The sequence below is a fragment of the Eubalaena glacialis genome, chromosome 6, assembly GCF_028564815.1.
Source record: "Eubalaena glacialis isolate mEubGla1 chromosome 6, mEubGla1.1.hap2.+ XY, whole genome shotgun sequence".
NCBI classification, from domain to species: domain Eukaryota; kingdom Metazoa; phylum Chordata; class Mammalia; order Artiodactyla; family Balaenidae; genus Eubalaena; species Eubalaena glacialis.
Window position 1 is genome coordinate 48,913,520 of NC_083721.1, and position 24,061 is coordinate 48,937,580.

A 24,061-nucleotide genomic window follows, 5' to 3' on the forward strand; every position below is an offset into this window, starting at 1 on the left:
TCCCAGTTGGTCATAGTGTGATCCTCACAACAGTCTTAGGCTGTGTGTGATATCATCCCCATATTATGGATGAAGAAATAAAGGCACAAAGAGGATAACTATTTCTAAGATATATAGCAAATAAGTGTTAGAGCCAGGATTTAAAACCAGACCATCCAATTCCAGAGTTCATGCTCATGACTGATAGGCTATGCCTGACTTCTTTGCTGGGGTCTGGAAACAGTAGGCCAGAGCTAGGGGCGTCTATCAGGTCACTGCTCACTTTTCTCTCTTCAAGTCACCAGCTTCACTCCATAGGTTCCTTTCTAGCCCACGTAGGTATTTAAGTTGCTATCCCTGTGCTGCTAATAACTTGCCCAAAGTTACATGGCCTTCTGGTGATGAAGCAAAGTTTCGAACTCTAGTCTTCTGATTTGTAGACAATTGCATCAGAAATTTAGAAGCAGTTATACATACATTTACACACACACACCACCCCTCTCCTTCGACTCTCACCCTGTGCAAAGCTCTAAACCCAATATGATAATTCCCAAGTTTGAGTCTTTTGTTTTTTGTAGTATCAAACATTCTTCTAGGATCTCATCCACTCTTAAAGTTTCTGCTCTTTTTCTGGTGCAGATGATTCCAATTCTTCCTCCTGATTTTCAGTCCTTCATCTCTCTTAGTCATTTGTATACCTACCTCACCCCCAAAATTGAACTCATGTTCCCCCAGACTAATTTCCCTAATACTACGAAGGACTGACTGGAGGGTAAGATGCTGGTGGAAAGGAGACCAGTATGAGTTGCCTGTAGTAGTCTCCCCAAAATGAGGAAGACCTTGCTGTGGATGGTGGTCGTGGGGACAGAAAAAGGGGCAGCAATCAAGGGGTGCTTTAGGAGAGTAAGAAGCGCCCTGTCGCTAGCCAGAGGTTGGGGGTAAAAGACTTGAAAGACACAGAAGTGACTTAGATTTTTGGGAGGAGGGGATGGGGAGCAGAGAGAACTGGAAAACAGTATAAAGGGTGGTGCCTGTGAGTGAAAGAGGAAAGCGGGGAGGAGAAGCTCTTTTAGAAGGGATAAATTTAGTTTCAGACAGTTGCGTTTGAACTGGTATCAAGACATGTAAATAGAGATGGCTGGAGATGCTGGAATAGCTCCTCTGGAGTAAAAATGGAAATCTGATCAGTACCAGCCTGGACATGGTCATTAAAGCGGTGAGACATGGTTGGCAACAGCAGAATTTTAGGTAGGTTTTAGAGATCCATCTAGTGTAGTGATTTTACTCTTTGGCTGCTTTTCAAATATGTGATGAAAGGGAATATGGAAACACGCAGGCAGAGCTGCTGCGGTTGAAGGGGCAGGCAGTGGAGTGGTGGAAGGGCTGCACAAACTCAGCTCACCTGCCTCTCTCCTGCCTCTAAATCCTTTTGTATTACACATGATGACAAGGTCCTGAGAGTGAGGTGATTTGCCCTAGGTATTAACATAAAATAAGTGGCAGAGCCAAAACTGGAACCCAGCATCTAGCTTTTCTATTATGCCCAGAACGTTCTAAGGGAAAGCTCAAAAACAGTTTTCATTTTTATTACTTTCCTCTTCTCTAGAATCCAGGTTGGCAGTTTCCCTGCATGGGATGTAAGGAACACAGCACCCACCGGCTCTTGGGCTTGATGGTGTTCTCCTGGTTCTCCTGCCTCTTGGATGGCTCTTTCCCAGGCTTCACAGGCCCCTCTTCTGCCTGTGCCTTTCACAGTCCTCTTGAGTGTTGTCATTCGCATTCAGAGCTCCATCTTGGTCTAAACTTCTGATGAATCCTAAATCAGTCTCCAGGCTGGGCATCTGAGCTTGAGGCTTATGTCCAACTGCCTACTGGGCATCTCTACCCGGATGTTCCAATAGCATGTCCAGCCGTGTTCGGAACCATTGTTGGATACAACTTTATGCCAATAAACTTCCAAGTCTAAATGAAGGGTGACTTTTTTTTTTTTTTTTTTTTACAGATTGTAAGAGGCTAAGGAACCTCAAAAGGCTATAAGTATAGCAGAATTTAAAAGGTTATTAAAGATCTTCCTGCTGCAAAGCCAGGTCCAGATAGTCTGTTAAAGCTTCAAAAACCCCATAATTGCTATGCATTTCCCCTTGAGTTTATTATGAAAGTGTTAATATTTAAACTTTTAAAAAGTCTTAAAATAGTACCATGAACAGATATATATCCTCCTCCTAGATTTAATAATTAACAGTTTGCCATATTTGGTTTATCTCTATATAAGCACATATTTTCAAGTCAGACATTCTGACACTTCACCCCTAAATACTTCAGCATGCATCTCCTCAGAGTGAAGACAATGTCTGGCATAATCACAGTTATCACACAAAATTCATTAAAGCATCAAATATCCAGTTCATATTTAAATGTCCCTAATTGTCCCCAGAATGTTTTTATAGTATCCTTTTAAAAACTAAGATACATTTCAATATAGTTTATTCCAGAGCATTAAAAAGAATAGCAAACTTTATTCGTTTTATGATCTTTGATCCCCAAGCCTGACAAAAGCACAAACACACAAAACACAAAAATCAAAAAGCAATCCTGACTAATAAATGCAAATATCCTGAAACATTATTGGCAGATTTCAGCATATTAGAGGACTGAATTGTTGAGGATATTCTGTCTGAACCCAGTTTCTCTTTTCCCCTCCCCAATCACGTAGCAGCCTTGTAGTCCAATCCCACTGTCGTCTTGAGTGCCTAAATCAACCTAGATAATTCTATCCTCGTCACGGCGACTTGTTCAAATAGCCCAAGGCAATCAGCCTCTGGTATTTCCCCTGGCCACAGAGGTGATGCAACTAGCAAGAGGCTCAGTTCTTTCTCTGAGAATCGAAGAGGCCAGTTGTTAAACACTGACTAGCGCACCACCCGGATTTTGGTCGTCCCTTTCCTTTCGCGGATCTGGCTACAAGGACGTTACATAGACAGCTGGCGATTAATAGGTGTTTGAGGCGCGCTGGAAAGAAAACACTGTCTCCGCGGAGCCAGCGGGCCCGGAGGCGGGGCGGGGCGGGGGCGGATCCTCGGACGCTGCGGCCCCGCCCCTCGCGGCGCTGGCGCGGTGGCCCACAAACCTCCGCTCAGGCTCCGGTGCTGGTGGTGCTTCCCGGCAGAACCATGGCAGGTAAGCAGCGCCGCGGCCCGAGCTCGGGCCGGAGGGAGGCTTCGGGTGCGGCGCCGGCGGACGGTCTCGCCGGCTCAGCCCCTTGCCTCCGCCTCGTGTCCCCGCCGCGCCCATGGCCTTCCTTGCTCCGGTGGCCGCGGGGCTCGGGGCCCAAGCGTCGAGGCCGGCGGGCGCGGGCGGGGCGGGGAGGGGGAGGCCGCGGAGCACAGCGCGGCGCACGTCGGGGCTTCCGGGAGGGCCGGCGGGGCCGCGGGAGCGTCGGGCCTGCGTGCCGGAAGGGCCCGCGCCTTGCGTCCCACTGGGTTTGTGTGAAACGGAAGGCAGAGATTCCAGGTGCGTTCCGGGCCCACCTACTCCAGATTCACCTGCGCGGGAAGGGGCGGGGGCAGGTGCTCATTTAAAATGCCACTTCCGCACCCTCCCTGTGGTCTTTCCTGTTTCTCACCGCTGCCCCCGCTCCGCGACCCGAAGACTGTGCACTTTCAGTAATTATGATACTTCTTCAAATGTGAGAGTTTGTCCCGTGGGATTCTTGGAGACTGTTGCTAGGTTTTAGATTGAGTTTTGAACGTGAGTTTTGCAAAGGCACCAACCCTGATTATTTGTAGTTTGAGCCCTGTCAGGTGAAAATGAAGCACCTGTTTTCTTTGATTCGCGCTTTTGTGGTAAGAGGACTGATTAATTTGCTCCACAGTGCGCCCCCCTCACACCCACTGCAGAATGCCCTCTTCTCTTGACAAAAACAAAAAACAAAAAAAAAAAAACCAGGGCAAGTTTTTTCTGCACCTGGACCTTGAGCTTTCAGGTTAGGTATTACATGTTCCTTACACATCCCCATTCTGGATCAGCCCCAGGGATGAGTTTCTAGCTGTGTTTGTTCCCAGGTCTCTGCCTGATTCTTTTACATGAGGCAGTGGAGTGCTGTAGGCTCAAAGTCTGGAGACGGGGATTATTACAGCCTTGGCTCAGCCCATGTCAACAAGTCATTTGATCTCTCTGGACCTCAGTTTCCTGTCCTTTAAAATGGACATAAACTGTTCCTACCAAGGGCTAGTGAGGCTCCCTCAAGATGGTAAGGTTTGTGGAAGTGCTCTCTGTTTTGCATTTCAACCTCCTGGAGTGCAGTGCAAGTTGGTGGCTGAATGAACCCTCAGGATCAGGGTATAGAAGTTCTTTTAGAGACCTCCCTGGTGGCGCAGTGGTTAAGAATCCGCCTGCCAATGCAGGGGACACAGATTCGATCCCTGGTCCAGGAAGATCCCACATGCCACGGAGCAACTAAGCCCGTGCGCCACAACTACTGAAGCCCCCTCGCCTAGAGCCCGTGCTCCGCAATGAGAGAAGACCCCGCTCGCTGCAACTAGAGAAAACCTGCGCACAGCAAAGAAGACCTAACGCAGTCAAAAAAAAAAAAAAAGTCCTTTTACACACCTCCCTCTGAGTGTGACTGTATCTTTGAGAAGAGGCTGATCGACTTGAGAGCTGTGGTCCTTGGTGGGGTTGAGGGTGGTGTTGATCTGACTCCCTTGAGGAATGTTTTCAAGCTACATGACCTCAGCCCCACCCACCCAAAAACAAACAAGGTACTCATTCTGTCTACAGTCCAGATTTTGGCTTCTGGCTGTGCCACTCACTTTGTTGACTGCCTTCATGCAGCTTTCCCTCTGCAAGCCTCTTGTTTCCTCATCTACAAAATACTGTTAATGATACCTCACAGATGCTTCTTTGTGTAAAGGACCTGCATGTTCCTTCTGCTGTTTCCATGCTGGTCCCTTCACAAGATATTTTATCCTTTGTTCCCCTTGGTAAGTCCTTAATTTTTAGATTACAATGTATATTAGTATAGCCAGGGACCTGAAAATGAAAAGTATTTTCATTTTACTGCTGAGGAGGTGAAGTGACTAGTATCTCGTCCTCAGCCTCAAGGAACTCCCCAGTGGTGGAATTGTCCTGCTTCAGCCCCCCTGTGGAGCGGGTGCTTTGCAGCATGTCGGGCAGTCCCAAGCCTGGTGCAGGACAGCTGCCTTTCTGGGTGTGATGGGCGAGAAAGGAAGCCATCAACAGAACCATGGTGGACTTCATCTTACCCTCCTTCAGAAGCAGAGACAACCCACCTTCTAAGTTACAGTGGAGACCTTTAGTTGGTCTGTGATGTTTTAGTGACAGCTCAGGCTGTTTGCCCCAAAGTAGTTATCCCAGCTTTTGTTTCCTGTTTGGTTTTCATCCAGTCTTTGAAACTATTTGACAAACTGCATTCCGGGTTAAATTTAGTTCCTCTCAGTATATTTAGGAGAAACCAAGGAATGGAACATCTGAGTTTTCCTACTTTTAGGGTTAACCCTGAGCCAAACAGGCCTTCATCAAAGGCTAGGGTTTGTCGATGTTGCCTCTCTGGGGATGTTTTTACAATTACAGGAGAGACCCAGACAGAGAAGTCACTAATCGTGGGATTTCAGACTCCACAGCAGAGGCGGGGTAGGGAAGCGAGGCCAGGCCATTACTGGTAATTCCTGAAGTTTTGCAAAGCTTTGTGGGTTACGACATGGCTTGGAACCTTTAATGTAGCCTTTCGTCAGACCATAAGCAAAAAAACTGTCAATCAGGGTCCAGGCAGGACTCGGAAGCCACACCAGTCACTTGAACAGGAAAAGAATTCATATAGAGGACTACTAACCAGTAAAAGGTGATTACTGTAAGAGCTAAAAGAGAACTGTATAGGAAAAGCAAATGTAGGGTGTGGCTACTACCTCAAGGAAGGAGTAAGCCTGGAGGAGCTGCTGACCTGCTTGCCCCAAGGCTGACAGCAGGTCTGGTTGGCAGAGCTGGCCACATAATTTGTGGGACTCAGTCTCCAATGAAAATGTGGAGCCCCTTGTTCAGATAGCGGGAAAAAACGCTGTTCGGTTTTCCTTCCACAGTGTTTCTCTCAACCTCTCATGGTATTTTTCATTTGCTACTTAATGTTGTGCTCCTTTGGGCATGGGAATATTCACGGGGTGAGTGCACACCTGCCCAGAGGCCCTGCCCTGTGACTAGGCACATGTGCAGCCCACTGGTTGCCAGGCTCCCCCTCTACCTGCAGCTGGACCAGTGCAGTGTGTCCCAGCTGGTGACGGGGATGTCGAGACAGGCATGTCCGCTTCCCATGGGCCTGCTGCCCCAACTCACGGTGGAGCAGACTTCCAAAGGGGTTTCACCTGCTACACTGGGAGGTGCTCAGCATCTGGACTGGGGATAGACTGCAGGCCCGAGGTCACATAATAAGGGATAGTTGTGTACTCAGACCCAGTCTTCTTTCTTGAAGCCACGTTCTCACTTGTAAGGCAGAAGCTGGCCCTGCCTGCTTCACTTCAGATTCTTGTGCCTGGAATGGGCTTTGCCCACGGATGTGGCTCTGTCTCAAGGTTGCTCAACCTCAGCGTTATTGACATTCAGGACTGGATAATTCTTTGTTGTCAGGGACTGTCCTATGCATTATGGCATGTTTGGCAGTGTCCCTGACCTCTGCCCACTAGATGCCAGTAGTACCGCATTAGTTGTGACCATCAACAATGTCTCCAGACACTGCCAGATGCCTTGGGGGGCAAAATTACCTTCCACTGAGAAATGCTGCTCTATGTGATTCAGCAGTTAGATCTTCTGACAGCTCTTTTCTTTTATCTTCATCCTCAGCTTTCCGCTTGGCCCTCATCCAGCTTCAAGTTTCTTCCGTCAAATCAGATAACCTCACTCGAGCCTGTGGCCTTATCTGGGAGGCAGCAAAGCAGGGAGCCAAGATAGTTTCTCTGCCAGTAAGTATGGAGGCAGCCACCCCTTTCTGGGAACTGTTGTCCCAGCAGAATAATGTCCGCTAGCTCTGGTTGTCCTTCCGTGTCCTGGGGTCCAGCAAGGTCCTTTGGGGCCCCAGGATTGTTCCATGTTTGTCTGGAAGATGACCCTAGCCAGAGTCTTTGTGATAGGATGTGCCAGCATGCTTGCAGGTTTTTAACTTTAGGTCACTTACTCAGTTCAGAAGCCTAGTAGGCTGAGGGACTTACCTAAAGCTAAAATACTCAGTGCCTTGGATATTTATCTTCTTTCCTTGTGTACTTAAGTCTTTACAGGACCAGGACATATTGATTTTAGCGCTAAGCTTCCAACATTTAAAAAACTTGTTGAAAGTTGTTGAAAACTGAAAATTGTTAGAGACATTTAGGAAGTCTGTGGTATCTTCCGAAGTGTGGTAAGCCAGTAGGACTCTGCATCTGTCACCTACGTCATCTCTTTTAGAACAGAATCAGCTGAAGATTGCGCCACATTTGTGGCGCAAGTACACAAATACAGCAAGTACAGGGTCAGCCCCAGAGAAGGTCCTGCACGTGTCAGGACATGCATCTACCCGCAGAGGCCTGCTGGGGTCAGTGGGAGAACTATTCCCTAACACCCCCTACCCCACTATGGGGAGGAGGCAGCCATTTGCAAACCCTGGAGAATTTTCAGGGCTAACTTGTTTTTTATTTTAGGCTCCAGGCCATTACAAGTGTGGCCAGTGAGTAAGAATCTTCAACAAGGGAGCTCGAGATCTTAATTTTGCACCATGGGACTCACCTGTACTTGCACCTGATAATGGTCTCTTGTTGGTTTAAGTTGCTAGGGGTAAGAGTCTAAAGGCCAGGAGTGAAAGCACTTGAATTCCCCTCTACCTAACACGTGTTTTGTACAAGTTGGTGATCCTCGGCCTTGAGTTTCCTAGCACAGTGCCTGGTGCACAGGCAATCTCAGTAAATGCGAAATGAATGAACGAGAGTCGAAATCTAGTAGTTTTGCTTTTCTTTTATCACAGAGCTGTTGAGACATATTCAGGGGAGTGAGAGATTTTGCAGGATCGGAATGATAGTGCTGGAAGGGAGCTTAGAAATAGATCATTTTATACATGAGGAAACACCTTAACCTCTGTGGCTTTCAAAGCTTCTGTATTTTTAAAAAACACTTTACATAGTTAATAATATAGTATTGAGACTATGGATTCATCCTAACACCCAGAGTCCTGTGAGTAAGCCAAGTGGTAGTGGGGCCTGGGTGCCCAAGGCTGGGAAGGCGTAGTTCTCCTGCGGACTCAGGGAGAGGCAAGTGCGGCCTTTTGCCAAGGTGACCAGGGTCTGGGAGAGCACGCTGACTTGTCTCCTCCAGCCCCACCTGGGCCAGGGGCCGAGTCCTGTCTGTGGCCACAGGCTCTTTAGCCCTGAGGTGTCCATGTTTTTCTTTTCGGCTGTGTTTTACCCCTTTGAGAGCTATGTCTTTTTACAGTAGAACTTTAAAGTGAGTTGGGTGTTTTGGTGTTTTTTTCCCCTTTTTCTCTTCCAACATTATTCTAGGAATGCTTTAATTCTCCATATGGCATGAAATATTTTCCTGAATATGCAGAGAAAATTCCTGGTGACTCCACACAGAAGCTTTCTGAAGTAGCAAAGGAGTGCAGCATATATGTCATTGGAGGTAACGTCCTACGCTCAAGGTATAATGGCCTAAACATTAAAAACATCTGAGTAACTTTTGTTGTTACATTTAAACCATGGAATACAAATTAGCTATCAAAAAGAATGAGGTAGATCTGTATTTAGGAATGCGGAAGGATCTTCGAGACACACTGTTCAGTGGAAAAAGAGCAAGTTTAATATGGAATGAACAGGTACTTCCATACAGATTAATGCCCCACACAAAAGAAGGTTGTATGTTTTTATATGTATTTATGTATGTAAGACATAGTAAATACTGTAGAAGGACACACACCAAACTGATGATGATTTTCTCTGGAGAAGGAGTTGGAAGTACAGGGGCAGGTGGAAGGGTGGAAAGAGAAACCGTATCTGAATGTCTTTCATTAATACAGTGTTAAGATTTTTTTTTTTTCCCATAAAGAGGCTGCATACATCAAAGCTAGCTTAGAGTATTAGGCTTAGTGAAGTAAGTCAGACAGAGAAAGACAAATACTGAATGCTATCATTTACATGTGGAATCTAAAAAAAGAAAACAAACGAATGTATATAACAAAATGGAAATAGACTCACAGAGAGAACAAACTAGTGGTTACCAGTGGGGAGAGGGAAGGGGGGAGCGGGAATATAAGGATGGAGGATTATGAGATACAAACTACTATGTATAAAATAAATAAGCAACAAGGATATATTGTGCAGCACAGATAAATAGAGCCATTATTTTGTAATAACTTTAAATGGAGTAAAATCTAAAAAAATACATTGAATCACAATGTTGTACACCTGAAACTAGTATAATATTGTAAATCAACTATACTTCAATTTTAAAAAAGTAGCTTTATTTATGTGGTTTTGTTTAAATAAAATGTTCTATTTGTTTAAATAAAAATACGGTAAAACTCTGTTTAATATAGCAAACAAAATTATTTCTGTATTATCATATAGTAAGAATTAGAAATGAGTAAGAGGTGGAGAAAAGGCAAAGCAAGAAGAGATAGAACTGCAGGAAGCATATTCAGTGATGGAAAGACTGGCTTACAGTCCCACCTCAAGACCTTTTTGGATACAGTTATGTTGCAGGACCTGGTGAATTTAAGTTGAGCAACAGTGAATTCCCCGTGTTGCACCAATGCTTCAGATTAAGTGTTGCTCAAGATCAAAGCTGAATTCAGAAACAGTTTGGTTATTTTTGAAACTTTTCTTTGGCATCTAACCTAATTATATTTCACCTGCACTCTGAAGTTGGTCTCTGAAAAATCATATTCAAGAAGAAAAAAGCATGATTAAATAACCCGTAGAAGATAGTAAACTTTATTGTTGGACCCAAGGAGATAGTAAACTTTATCAAGCCTTTGTCCTGTTATCAAAAAGAATGCTTTATTCAGAGTGTTTTCTGTGTCTGTGTGTTTCTCCTCTCAATGAAAGGTTCCATTCCTGAAGAGGATGCTGGGAAATTATATAATACCTGTGCCGTGTTTGGGCCTGATGGAACTTTACTGGTAAAGCACAGAAAGGTAAGTAGAGAATGTGGCAAGTCTCATTGCCTCATGAGAATTCGCTTTGAAGGTCCCAGTAACTCTCATCATATGGTACACACGTCAGGCATTTGATTAGTTGGCACAGGTGGCTATTCTTGGCTGTTGGCATTTTGATATAAATTGTAGACTCAGCCTATCAATTTCAGCCAAGGAAAAACCTACAGGAATTTTGATTAGGATGGTATTGAACATATAGTGATCACTCTGGGGAGAGTTGACATCTTTGCAGTAGAAGTGCATGCATATACATTTAGGATTGTTAAGTCTTCTTGGTAAGTTGATTCTTTTATCATTATATGTCTCTTTTTTTTTTTCCTTGTAGTACTCTTTGTCTTGAAGTTTAGCTCTGATATTACTGTAGCCACTCCAGCCTTCTTATACTTACTGCTTGTATGGTACATCTTTTTCTAATCTTTTATTTTCGGTCTATATGTCTCTTTATATTTAAAATGCTTCTCTTGCAGACAGCATGTAGTTGGGTCTTGCTTTTTTTTCATTCTGACAATCTTTGCCTTTTAACTGGAGTGATTACTCTATTTATATTTAATGTAATTATTGATATGGTTGGATTTTAAGCATATAGACATTTAATTATTTTTTCCCTTTGTTCCTCTTTCCTGCATTCTTTTGGGTTGAGTAGTAGTTTCCTTTTTTTCCCTAAGTTGTTGCCCTGTGACAATATACACACTTATATTGTCACAGTCTACTTAGTTAATAATATATTCCTTCAAGTGAAATTAAAGAACCTTGCAATCATATAGGTCCTTTCTTTATGGTATGGTTTTCATACATATTGCATCTATATACATTATGAATCCCACAAAACACTAATTTTTAATTTAAGTAGTCATGTGTATTTTAAAGAAATTAAGAGAGAAATATTTGGTGTTTACCCAAATACTTACCATTTCTGGTATTTTGATTTTCTTCCTGAAGATCTTAGTTCTGTCTGGTATGTTTATCTTCAAACAAAAAGACCTCCTTTAGCATTTTTGTAGTGAGGATCTGCTAGCTATGAATTATCTTAGTTTTTATTTATGAGTATACCTTTACTTTGCCTTTATTCTTTTTTTAAAAATATTTATTTATTTGGCTGCGTCGGGTCTTAGTTGCGGCACATGGGATCTTCATTGCGGCATCTTTTGTTGTGGCGCGCGGGCTTCTCTCTAGTTGTGGCGTGCAGGCTCTAGAGTGCACGGGGCTTAGTTGCCCCACGGCATGTGGGATTTTATTTCCCCGACCAGGGGTCAACCCCGCGTCCCCTGCATTGGAAGGTGGATTCTTAACAACTGGACCACCAGGGAAGTCCCGCCTTTATTCTTTTTTTTTTTTTTTTTTAACTTTTATTTATTTATTTTTGGCTGTGTTGGGTCTTCGTTGCTGCGCGCAGGCTTTCTCCAGTTGCAGTGAGCGGGGGCTGCTCCTCACTGCGGTGCGCAGGCCTCTCATTGCAGTGGCCTCCCTTGTGGAGCACGGGCTCTAGGCATGCGGGCTTCAGTAGTTGTGGCGTGCGGGCTCAGTAGTCGTGGCACGCGGGCTCAGTAGTTGTGGCTCACGGGCTCCAGAGTGCAGGCTCAGTAGTTGTGGCGCACGGGCTTAGTTGCTCTGCGGCATGTGGGATCTTCCCGGACCAGAGCTCGAACCCATGTCCCCTGCATTGGCAGGTGGATTCCCAACCACTGCGCCACCAGGGAAGTCCCCGCCTTTATTCTTTTTTTTTTTTTTTTTAAACATCTTTATTGGAGTATAATTGCTTTACAATGGTGTGTTAGTTTCTGCTTTATAACAAAGTGAATCAGTTATACATATACATATGTTCCCCCGCCTTTATTCTTAAAAAAAGATTTTTGGTGGAATAGAATTCTGGGTTGACAGTTTTCTTTTTTTCCTCAGAAGTTTGAGAGATGTTATTATTCAGCTATCTTCTAGCCTCTTTTTTTACCCCCGATATGAAGTTAGTGGTAATTTGTATTGTTCTTCTGCATGCAATTCATGTTTTTCTCTACCTGCCTTCAAGGTCTTTTCATAATCTTTAGTTCTCACTATTTTGACTCTTATATTCCTAGATATGGTTTTCTTTGTATTTGTCCTGCTTTGTGTTTCTTGAATCTGTAAAATTTAAGTCTTTCACTGTATTTGAGAAACTTGGGGGCATTATTTTGTTAAATATTTTTCTGTCCCATTCTCTTTTTTTTTTTTTAATTTATTTATTTATTTATTTATTTTTGGCTGTGTTGGGTCTTTGTTTCTGTGCGAGGGCTTTCTCTAGTTGCGGCAAGCGGGGGCCACTCTTCATCGTGGTGCGCGGACCTCTCACTGTTGCGGCTTCTTTTGCTGTGGAGCACAGGCTCCAGATGCACAGGCTCAGTAGTTGTGGCGCACGGGCTTCGTTGCTCCGCGGCATGTGGGATCTTCCCAGACCAGGGCTCGAACCCGTGTTCTCCTGCATTAGCAGGCAGATTCTCAACCACTGCGCCACCAGGGAAGCCCCCATTCTCCTCTTATGGGACTCCAGTTTTGATACTGTTCACCAAACCAGGTCACCAAGGCTCTGTTTTTTATTTTTGTTTTTCAACACTTTATCTCTGTCTTCTTCGGATTGGGCATTTTCCATTGACCCATCTTCAGATTCACTGAGTCTTTCTTCTGTAATCTCCACTCTCCTGTAAATCAATCCAGTGAAATTTTTTAAAATTTCAGATGTTGAATTTTTCAGTTCTAAAATTTTCATTTCATTCTTTTTCATAGCTTTTATTCCCTACTGTATTTCCTGTTCGTTTATGCATTAAGAGCTTGTTTTTCTTTACTCTCTTGAGCTTAGTTTCAATGGCTGCTTTAAAGTCTTTGATAATTATCACATCTGGGTCTTACTGGGGTCTGCTCCATTGCTGCTTTTTCTTTAAGACTTTGGGTCATATCTTTGTGTATCTAGTAATTTGGATTGTATGTTGGATTGTATGTTGTTGAGATTCTAACTTCTATTACATTCCCCTGAAAAGTGTTGAATTTTTTATTTTAGCAAGTAGTTAATTTGGGCATACTCAAACACCAAACTCTTTTTCCTTTGTGAGGTGGGTAGCAACTTCAGCTGCTCTGTTCTACTGTAAAGTTGTTTAGCTTTAGCTGGGCTGCTTGGAGTCTGCCCCACACATCTTTAGTTCATTGGTTAGTCTAGTCAGAGATTGGGACAGATTTTATATGTAAAATTTAGGGCTGTTCTTTGGCTTTCTCCTTTTCAGTATTTCCCCCTCACTTTCCACCTGCCATGAAACTCTATTCTCTGCTTCCTCAGCTGGTATGATTGTGGGTAGTTGTCACCACCAGTCCTAGCAACAGCTGGGGCCTTGCTTCCAACTAAAAGCTGTAAACAAATGGGAAACTCACACAACACTAGTCCCTTCTTCCAAGTGTTGAGTTCTCTTCGCTTTCTGCCTGATTTTGATTATTCTCAAGTGCTTTTAAGTAGTTGTTTTTTATTTTGTCCAGAGTTCATAGTTATCTGTGAGAAAGCTGGTCTGATAGGAGCCACTCTGCCATTAGTGGAAGAGGACCCAGCATTGAGCTATGTTTTTTTTTTTTTTAAGTTAAGTATTTCTTTTTAATTAATTAATTAATTAATTTTTTGGCTGTGTTGGGTCTTCGTTGCTGTGCAGTCTTTCTCTAGTTGTGGAGCGCGGGGCCTACTCTTTGTTGCGGTGCGCAGGCTTCTCATCGCGGTGGCTCCTCTTGTTGCAGAGCACCAGCTCTAGGTGTGTGGGTTTCATTAGTTGTGGCATGCGGGTTCAGTAGTTGTGGTGCATGGGCTTAGTTGCTCTGCGGCACCTGGGATCTTCCTGGACCAGGGCTCAAACCCATGTCCCCTGCGTTGGCAGGTGGCTTCTTAACCACTGAGCCACCAGGGAAGTCCCAGCATTGAGCTATTAACCCAACTCTTTAAAGTGCTTGTTTTCAGAATTGAGTTTTCCAGTCCATGAATATGATATATATCTCTCTCTCCACTTACTTAGGCTTTCTTTAATTTCTCTCAAATTTTTTTAGTAGTTTTTTGGGTATAGTCTTGTATATCATTTACTAGATTTATTCCTACTTGGTATTTCTTGATGCCCTTTCATTTTCTGTTTCTTGCTAGTGTACAGAAGTAGAACTAATTTTTAAAATATTGACCTTGTATGTAGTACCCTTGCTTAAACTCATTCGTTCTAATAATTCATCTGTATATTTCCTTTGACATTTCTTAGGTATACAATTATATCATCTGAGAATAATGGCTTTTAATTTTTTCCTTCTAATCTTTATCCTTTTTATTCCTTTCCTTTGCCTTGTTGCTTTGGTTAGGACCTCTGGTACAGTGTTGAATAGCAGGTGTACTTACCTTGTTCCTGATCTCAATAGGAGAAGGGTTTTAATGTTTCACCATTAAATATGATGTTTCCTTAGATTTTTTTTTGCAGATACTCTTTATCAGATTAAGGAGGTTCCCTTCCTAGAAGGGAACCTGTTCTGTTTTTTAACTAAGAATGGATGGAGAAGTTTACCAAATGCTCATTATGCACCTCTTAGGATGATCATGACTTTTCCCCTTTATTTTGTTCATGTGGTAAAACACATTGATTGATTTTTTAATGTTAAATCACATTTGCTTTCCTTGAATAAATCCAATTTGGAAGTGATGTGTTTCTTTTTAATATATTGCTGCATTGGGTTTGCAAAATTTTACCTATTTTTGATTGCTCACCCACTCTCCACCTCTTCTGCCAATGTATCAGTTTGATTCTGATTCTGAGAAGTCTTCACTTAGCATTTACATTAAGTAAAAAAAGCTGCACATTAATTGCTTTCCGTAAGAAATCTAGATGTTGATTTGCACACCACTAGGGAAACAAGGGTCATAAAACCTACAGCATCATTTTTCCAGTTCCCTGTGTTAGAAATTATTTTGATATGATGTCAGTCAGCTTGTGGGGTGGGTTGTCGGCAGATTGGGGGTGCTGTTTGTACAGTTGATCTTAGAACACCCCCATTGCTGGCCATGGAAAGATGTTTGTTATTGTTGCCATGAACCCTGCAGAACAGAGGTAACCGAATCCGTTATTTGTGACGCAGCTCCATCTGTTTGACATTGATGTTCCTGGGAAAATCACATTTCAAGAATCTAAAACACTGAGTCCTGGTGATAGTTTCTCCACATTTGATACTCGTACGTACCAGATAAGTTCACCTCTTTTAGCAGTCCCTGTAGAAGAAGTTCAGGTAGTCCTGTTTTTCACTTCTCTCCCTTCCCAACCTCTTTACAAAACCTGACTGCAAGGCCAGAAGTGAGAAGGGCAGAGAATGGTCAGAGATCTAGAAAGGGGGGGGCTGAATGGAGAACTAAGGGTTTGACATGATTTTGCTCTTCCATTTAGTCACAGCCTTTTATTAGTATGATAGCTTCCAGCCTGTGCCCATTAGGCCACGATTGAACACCTCCCACTTAGATAAGAAGCATTCAGTTAGAACGAATTTCTCATATTTGCTTTGCTGTTGTAACTGATGTTTTCACGAGGTGAAGTCCAGGCAGGAATAAGCTTATACATTTTCTCCATCCATGGGCCCTGGGTGAATGTATTCCCGTCAGTGTTTTGTGATCATTAGATCTTGGAGGCTTTCCCCTGCTGCACCATGAGGCAGGAGCTTAACTTTTTGTTTGTACATTTTCTGTTTGGAAAACAGCTTACTGCAGAGTGGGCCTGGGCATCTGCTACGACATCCGCTTTGCAGAGCTGGCACAAATCTATGCACAGAGAGGTAAGGCAGCACTACAGTTATGTTGTGTAAATGCTTGGAGGTTTAATTTGGGCTGGTCTTTGTGGGTAGAGGGAACCCTTGGTCAGAAAACCTGGAGGAGAGGTCTTAATTTCTCTACCTCCATATGAATTCTCAGACTTCTCCTGCATATGGACAGTATGGTTTTTGGGGGGTTGTAATTTAACACGCCACATAGCTGAGGGAGGAGCCAGACTCCTAAACTAAACCTCTGCTCTACCCTTTGAGCGCTTCCTGCTACTGTGTTTGGAAAGAGTCACTCGGAGGCCAGTAGAAATGGTCTACGTGCACATGGCTTTCACCACTTACTAGTCCTAGATGTTGGGTAGTTGAAATGTAGTCAGTGACGTTTTGGTCCAGAGGAGCGTCCTACCATCCTGGAGAAGCACCAAGTCAGATCAGATTTGGGTTCTGGTTCCAACTCTTCCCCTTAATTGGCACAATACTTTGGGTAAATTACTTAATCTCTGGAGAAATGTGCATCTCCACAGGAACAGTGTGAGGATTAAGGAGAGAGGACTTACAGAATTCCTCATATGGTACTCAGCAAATATTAGCATCCCTACTAGACTGCCAAAGATACTCTGATTCCAATTTATCTGTCGGTGAAAGTGAAGTGGGTTCAAACGGTTTGACTCCCTGCTCAGCAGAAGGTGGAGGCACAAGGGCTCTGGGTTGGCAGTCTCAGCTGAGTCTTAGCAGTAAGCAGTAGAGCCCCTACTCTGCCCCTCGTTTCCATTTGGCAAGCATCACAAAACATGGTCCTTGGCCATGGGAGCTGACCACATGATGCTGAGAGGAATTCAAATGACAGGTTCTCCACTTTTTTAAAGCAAAGTCACATGTTGTGGTTTTGGTTGTCAATGCCACTTTTCTTGCGTGTATGTGTTTCGTGTGTGTGTGTCTAGAGGAATTTAGAGCCATATTTAATGCTGCTGACCCTGTCTGACTTGGCTGAATCTTTTTATGCCTGGGGAAGTTTGAGTTTGGTCCCTGCTGGGTAAGGAGTAGAGGGAGGGGCTAGTGTGGTTGGGTGTCTACCTGCATCTACTCTTCTTTGGCCTTTCTCTCCGCAAGGCTGCCAGCTGTTGGTATATCCTGCAGCTTTTAATTTGACCACCGGACCAGCCCACTGGGAGTTGCTTCAGCGAGGCCGGTAAGAAAGCATCTCAAGCATACCTTCAGGAGTCTCAGTGTTTCTTTGTGGAAACATTTCCAGTTTGGTGGAAGCACCAACCTTCCCCGTATGGAATGCTGCCTCTGACTCAGAATGCCCCAGCATCCAAATGCAGTTCAAAAAGGTGACTCTTTTCATCTTCCAGTCCAAAAGGAGGGCTTCTAGTGTAGGGCACCGTCTCCTCAGAAGCCACAGCACCAGTCTCATGGGTTCTGGGGACTGTGATCTTTGAATTTCCAAGAGCATTCACTGCATCAGGTGGGCAGTAAGTTCATTCTTCTGTGTTCAGGCGTGGGTTGGTGTCTCTGATACAGTTGCCAGCAACTTTTACAGAGAATTGGAGACCCACGGAATGTATGTGTCCGAAGCCAAGGAAAAGGCAGGGGTTATTTTAGCCTGACAGCCCTAGGGAGAGACTTGCGGTCTGCACTCCGCGGACCCTGTGCTGCTCAGATTGGGTGTTTATCCTACGCCATCCTCCATGGTGGCCTGCTAGTCTTGGCACTCTGCCAAGAAACTCGTCATAAGTTCTCGTTCTTCTAACCTCTAAGTCCTGAGCATTGCACAGCTATGTTGTGCATGTCACAGTTGCTGTTCCCCGAGTCCCCTGAGGCTGAGGAGTGGTGAAGGGCAGATGGCAGAGGAGCGTGTAACATGGAAGGGAAAAGGAGTGTGACTGTGTAAAGTGCTCTGCAAAACAAGAAATGCTGGTCAGAGATGACAGTTTTTTTCATTAAAAGATTTTTAAAGTGAGGTGTTCTATACTTACAGAAAAGTGTACTAGTTTTAAGTTTACAGGTTAGTGAGTTTTTACATATGTATTCACCTATGACCAAGATCAACATCTCGAACATTTCTAGCGCCTTGCAATGCTCCCTTTTGCTCCTTCCCAGTCAGTACTCCCTTCTCTCCGCCCAGGGGTAGCCACTATGCTCATATCTGGAGATGGTGGTAATTTTTATTGGAAGGGGATGTAGAAGTGTTTGGCTGGTTGCATGATGGAAGGCGGGGTAGGGGTACGTGATACCCATGAGTATTAATAAACGCTGCCTTGTTGAAAGCAAGAAAAGCTTGGGAGAGACTGGGATGGTCTGGCATGAATCTGTTGATTGAGCCCAGAGGGCTCTGGGTCAGGTGGCTTTGGTGCATCCGGGCTGCCACCCGAAATTCTTGCCTAATTTGAGACGATGGGGCTGCCACATTGGCATGGAAGTGCCCTGCAGCCCTGCAAGGTGTGTTGTCCTAGAGCAAGGCCAGTCCACTCTCTCTGGCCACCTTGACTGCATTAACCAGAGAAGCTCTGCTCTTTACATGTTACAGGTTGGCTCAGGCTGGGGTTTCTCGGCTTTGGCAGTACTGACATCTTGGGCTGGATGACTCTTTGGTGTAGAGGCTGCCCTGTGCATTGCAGGGTGCTTAGCAGCACCCCTGGCCTCTACCCACTAGATGCCAATAGCAATCCCTTAGTCGTGACGGTCAAAAATGTCTCCAGACACTGGCACATGTCCCCTGGTGGGCAAAATTGCTCTAGTTGAGAACTGGCTTATGCAGTAAGATCTTTTTTGAAGAGAGGGTTCTGTGGCTTCCACATCTGAGCCAGCCTGTCCTGTCCTAGTTTTTGAAAGAAGGATCTGTACACTTAGGATTAAAAAGTCACAGATCTATATAATCACTGTATAATTTACCTCTTTTCTGTCCATTAACTACAGCGCTGTTGATAATCAGGTGTACGTGGCCACGGCATCTCCTGCCCGGGATGACAAAGCCTCCTATGTTGCCTGGGGACACAGCACCGTTGTGAGTCCTTGGTGAGTTGGCTATGCAGGGACAGGCTCATTAGGAGCTCGGGAGATGGCACTTGGGCAAGTGGGCTGTCTGATTCCTGACTGGTCCTGCCCCTCCCTCCACCCTCATCTCCCCACATGCCTGCCAGGTCTCCAGGTGTCTCAGTGAGAGAAGCTTCCTCTTGAAAACCGTGTGAGAGAGAAACGGTCCTGCTCTCCTGACTGAGTGCTTGGCCTCAGCCCTCTTCTGAGTTTCTAAGTGACTTTTAATGTCAACCAAACTTGGAAACAAGGCAGCAGTCACGGGTGGGTGGTTTTAGTAAAAGAGGCTCCCAAACTCTTGGCTTTTGGTTAAAATTTAGACTAGGTTACTGGTCCTAGGGCAGGAATGAGTTGCAGGTTGAGGATTTTGCTCCCTGCATAATGATGAGAGGAGAGTGGAGGATGGGATGAATCAAGGAGAGCTGTGAACTTGTCCTCTGTGAGAGGGAAAAGCATTTTATTACTTAGTGAAACCAGCATGGAAGTCTGCCCAGATACATATACAGTCCTATGTTAATGGACATATCTTACTGGCATTTGTATAGTTTACATAGTACTTTCACACACATTAGCTCAACGTGAACTCTCAGGGACTTTTCTTTATTTAGCCCAGTTTATAGATGGTAGACTTGAAGTTTACAGGATAAAGTGGCTAGAACTGGTGTCTGGATCCAAGACTTTTGAATTCAGAACTGAGATTTATTCCATACTACTTCTCATATGTCTGTATGATTACAGACACACAAGCACATACACACAGATATGTTTTTCTACAATTTCAGGATAAATATACCAGTAACAAGGCTGCAAAGGCTTAAATGTCACTGTGGGGTTCCTAAAGTTTCTCTCTGCTGACTTTATAGGACCCACAGATTAAAGTGTGTGGTGGGGAAGGCCTTGGAAGATGTGACCAGCGAGAGAGTCCCAGTGAGCCTCTTGCACACTAGGATTTGGGAGGCGTTGAAAGATTGGAAGGATTGAGTTGGCTTCAGAATTTTCTTAAACTTGACTCAAGTTCCTCTGCAGATGTTAGTGATCAGCTTCCTGACCTTTTGGGCAGCTCTGCTCCCCAGCTGGTTCTCCTAATGAACTCTGTTACTGATCAAGCTGGCTGCTCTGACACAAAGTAGTTGTATAAGATTTACCTTTATTTCTTCCTTTTCAGAGTTCCCCCCATTCGGTTTGGGAGCCCTCTGGCTTATATCAGCATTGGGATAGGTGCCTGGGGTTAACATAGAGATCTTTGAATGCCAGGGCAAATGGGGAAGAAACAGAAGAGACTAGAAAAGGATTCAGTTAAATGGCATTAATGATGGTGTTTGTAGCTCATTGTGCCAAAAATTTGTGGCCATCTGGTAGATGGAACCAATTATTATGTCAGTTTGTTTGTTGTATCAGATTACTTTGTTTTGTGCTTTGGAGAAATTTCATTTCACAGATATGTTTTTGAAGCTCTGTTTTGGGCCAAGAGCCTCAGCACTGGAAAGAGTTTTCCAAATCAGCTTTTCCTCAGATTTATGGAGTGTTGCTGTTTCCAGTGTGGGGTTCCTGCCAGGGCATGGTTCTACCACTTCTACCCAGGCCCCATAGGTTGAAACCTTTCCCTCGAAACCTGAAAGCCATTAACATAGGGATCCAGGGATCACAGGCATGAGACCAGAGATCCAGGCAGATCTGGGTCCTGCCCAGGGCTAGCCTCACCATCCGCATGGTTGGGTAGCAGCCTTGGGAGGTGTGAAGAAACAGAGCGAGACTACCCTGGTAAAGGGGTCTTGAATGTACTCACGAGGGGACAGATGGAGCTTCCTGTTGGTTATAGGTGTCTCTATTCCCAGATGTTTACATCCGTCGACAGAAATAATAAATAATCTATAATAGGAATAGAAAAGTGTTTTTTTCAAGCCAAACTGAGGGCTGTAGCCTTTGAGACAGCCTCTCAGATAGCTCTGAGGAACTGTTCTGAAGAAGCATGGTTTGCTGCACAGTTTTATATCTTGTCAGAACAAGGAATGTCAAACACAACAGGTGTACATTCCTTCAAGATTTCAAAAAAAAAAAAGATCAGCATGTATACAGCAAGTGGTATGGCCTTGGTGCTTGGGAAGGGAGCCTTATATAGAAAGAGTATTAGCATTGATGTCTCAGGAAGGGAGGCATTTATTTCCATCTTCAGAACGAACATTCTTTACTTCTGGACCCTTTTCTTTAATGGTTAAAGCAGATGTACAATGTATGTGTGATAGGCCACAAGACAGGCTGTTCTAGTTAGCATAAAGTTTAAGTTAAATGATGTATAAGCCAGAATGACTTCCCCATACCTCATTATGTGAAAATTTCTTCCATCACATCTTAGAATAATTACCATTCCCTAGCAGTTTGCAGGTTACAAAATATACTCCATAATTTTCTCACCAAGTACTCACAGAGCTCATATTTCCACTTTATAGATTAGGAAGTGGAGATTCCAGATGACTTGCCACAAGGCCACACAGCTACTTCAATGGTAGAACAGGAATTTATGCCCCTACCTTCTTGTTTTAAATCTCAGATTCCTTCCCCTTTGGCCTGTGAGATGGGGAGGAAAAACAGAGAGACCTTGAATATCAGCAGACATCAGAGAATCCACTCATTCTTCCCCTGAATCTTTTTCAGGGGGGAGGTCCTCGTCAAAGCTGGCACTGAAGAAATGATCGTGTATTCAGACATAGGTAAGATTAGCTCTGGCACAGTTTAGGTCTCTGGTGTCCCCATTCTCTGAGGCCAGATTCCATAGCTGTGAAACCCTGTCACCTGGAGGGGCTCCTTATGCCCCACCCTCCTCATTTATCCTTGGTTCTCTGGCCAAGCCCCGGGGCTGTACCTCAGCCTGAGTTTTCTTGGTTTGGTTTGAAATGACTACAGGGGCAGTGCCAGGCTGTCTGTGCCTCCAGACAAGGCTTGTGAGCAAATAACTTGCTGAGGCTCTGGTTGTTTTTATAGTGTTTGGGGAAGAAATTCCCGTCAGTCGGTAAGGAATTACATCTTACTAATAGTGCACTTTTCTGTTTTTGCAGACCTGAAGAAGTTGGCTGAAATACGCCAGCAAATCCCCATTTTTAGCCAGAAGCGAACAGACCTCTATGCAGTGGAGGCGAAAAAGCCCTAATGTTTATGTTTCCAACGTGTCATGAAACAGGAAGATATGTTTCTACAACATAATCAACTCCCTTCTGAATTCTTTAATGGAGATTCTTCTTTTTTTTTTTTTTTAACTTCAGCCTTTTCCCTTCCTGGATAGGAAGCTCTCTGTTGAGATGGTGGAGCACCAACTGATGCTGGTACTCTCCACACCATATTAAATAGCCAAAAAGGACTCAGGCTGGCAGAGACGAGCAGAAGGCAAGGGGATGGCTGTAAGTCTTCCGTATTCAAGTTATCTCAAAGCAGTTAGTAAAAGTATCAGATCTTGGTATCCCTGATGGTTGATTCACCAGATACGAATATATCTGTGTCATGAACCTCTTATCTGATTGTTGGAGTTGGAATCCATTAGGTAGAAAACTTGTTCTTTGAGCAGTACCTTAAAGTTACATTTTTGGTCTGTGAGTAGCTATGGAAAGCAAGGTGATGGATCCTTGGTGTTTGCTAGAGAAGATGGCAGCACCTTTCCTAGCAGCCTTTGGGCTCTTCAAATTCAGGAAGGAGCTAGCTATTTAAGACCCCCTTAGTTTTAGGGGAAACATTGTTTCAATAATGAGCCCCCTGGGAGAATGGCAGTAGCATAATTTGGTCAAGGCAACTAAAGTGTGAGTCTCTGCAAAAGATTTTCTTGATAGGGGTGAGTGTCTCTTTTTCTTTTTGCTTTTCTCCCTAGTAACACTTTTAGCTTGATAAAGGTAAGTTTTTAGCCTAGTGGTTTTCAGAATCCTTTTACGTAATTAAAAATTAAGAATTCCATTGAGCTTTATGTATGTTATAGCTAGTGGTGGGTTGGTAAATGTTTAATGACCAGCAGTCTGAGACAAAGTCGATTTTGCAGTAGCATTTGCCAGTTTCCATGGTGTACTTACTGCCAAATTCAAGCTATCAGTGTAACACCTCTAAACACAGAGCTGGGAATAGATGTGCTCGATTGGCTCTTGTGAGCTGGTGCAATTCTACTCTAGCACACCACTGTTTACATATATATAGATATTTGCCATACTGGAAAATAAAATTTTAAAACAAAAGAATACACAAACACACATCCCATTATCTATAAGAATGATGACATTATCATGTGCGGTTTAACCAGCACTGTATACGCCAAAGTGTTCTACAGTGACAAAGGCAAATGACTTTTTAAAAATAAGTGTACAATTTGGCAAAATTTGACATGTATATACATGAAACCACTTCAATCAAGATAATGAATATACCCACCACCCCTAAAAGCTTCTTTGTGCTCTTTTATAATCTCTCTGGCTACTGCTCACATCCTCAGTCAATCACTGATCAGCTTTGTCACTATAGATTAGTTTGAATTTTCCAAAATTACCCAAAAGTGGAATCATACTATAGTTTTTTGTGTCTTCTTTCACTCACCATAATTATTTGGAGAGTCATCCGTGTGTGTGCTTCAGTAATTCGTTCCTTTTTTATTGTATGGATGTACTGTAATTTATCCATTCACCTGTTGATAGACATTTGAATTGTTTCCAGTTTTGGGCTATTACAAATAAAGCTGCTAGCTACATTTTGTACAAGTTGTTCATTTCTCTTGAGTAATGTCTAGGAGTGGAGTGGTGGGGTCTTATGTGTATTTCACTGCCAGTGCCATTTTACTTAGCAGTCTGTCAGAGTCCTAGGTGCTCCACATCCTCATCAGCACTTGGTATGATGAGCTTTTTAAATTTTAACGATTTTAATATGCATGTAATGTTATTTCATTATAGCTTTAATTTATATTTTCCTAATGACTAAGGATGCTGAAGCATCTTTTCATGTGCTCTTTTGCTGTCTGTATATCCTCTTTGGTGAAGTGTCTGTTCGTATCTTTTCCCCCTATTTTTATGGGGTTATTTATCCTCTTACTGATTAGTAAGAGGTCTTTATATACTCTAGATA

At 43.7% G+C, this 24,061-nt stretch overlaps 1 protein-coding gene across 1 annotated transcript; it reads left to right on the forward strand.

Moving 5' to 3' along the window:
* The first annotated feature begins 3,043 nt into the window (after positions 1-3,043).
* NIT2 (nitrilase family member 2) lies at positions 3,044-23,653 on the forward strand. The gene is made up of 10 exons (XM_061194072.1): positions 3,044-3,156; positions 6,829-6,947; positions 8,511-8,631; positions 10,056-10,144; positions 15,272-15,365; positions 15,881-15,955; positions 17,051-17,129; positions 18,860-18,958; positions 21,629-21,684; positions 22,030-23,653. The coding sequence occupies exons 1-10, from the start codon at positions 3,150-3,152 to the stop codon at positions 22,119-22,121; spliced, it is 831 nt and encodes a 276-aa protein (XP_061050055.1). The 5' UTR covers positions 3,044-3,149; the 3' UTR covers positions 22,122-23,653.
* The last annotated feature ends 408 nt before the right edge of the window (positions 23,654-24,061 follow it).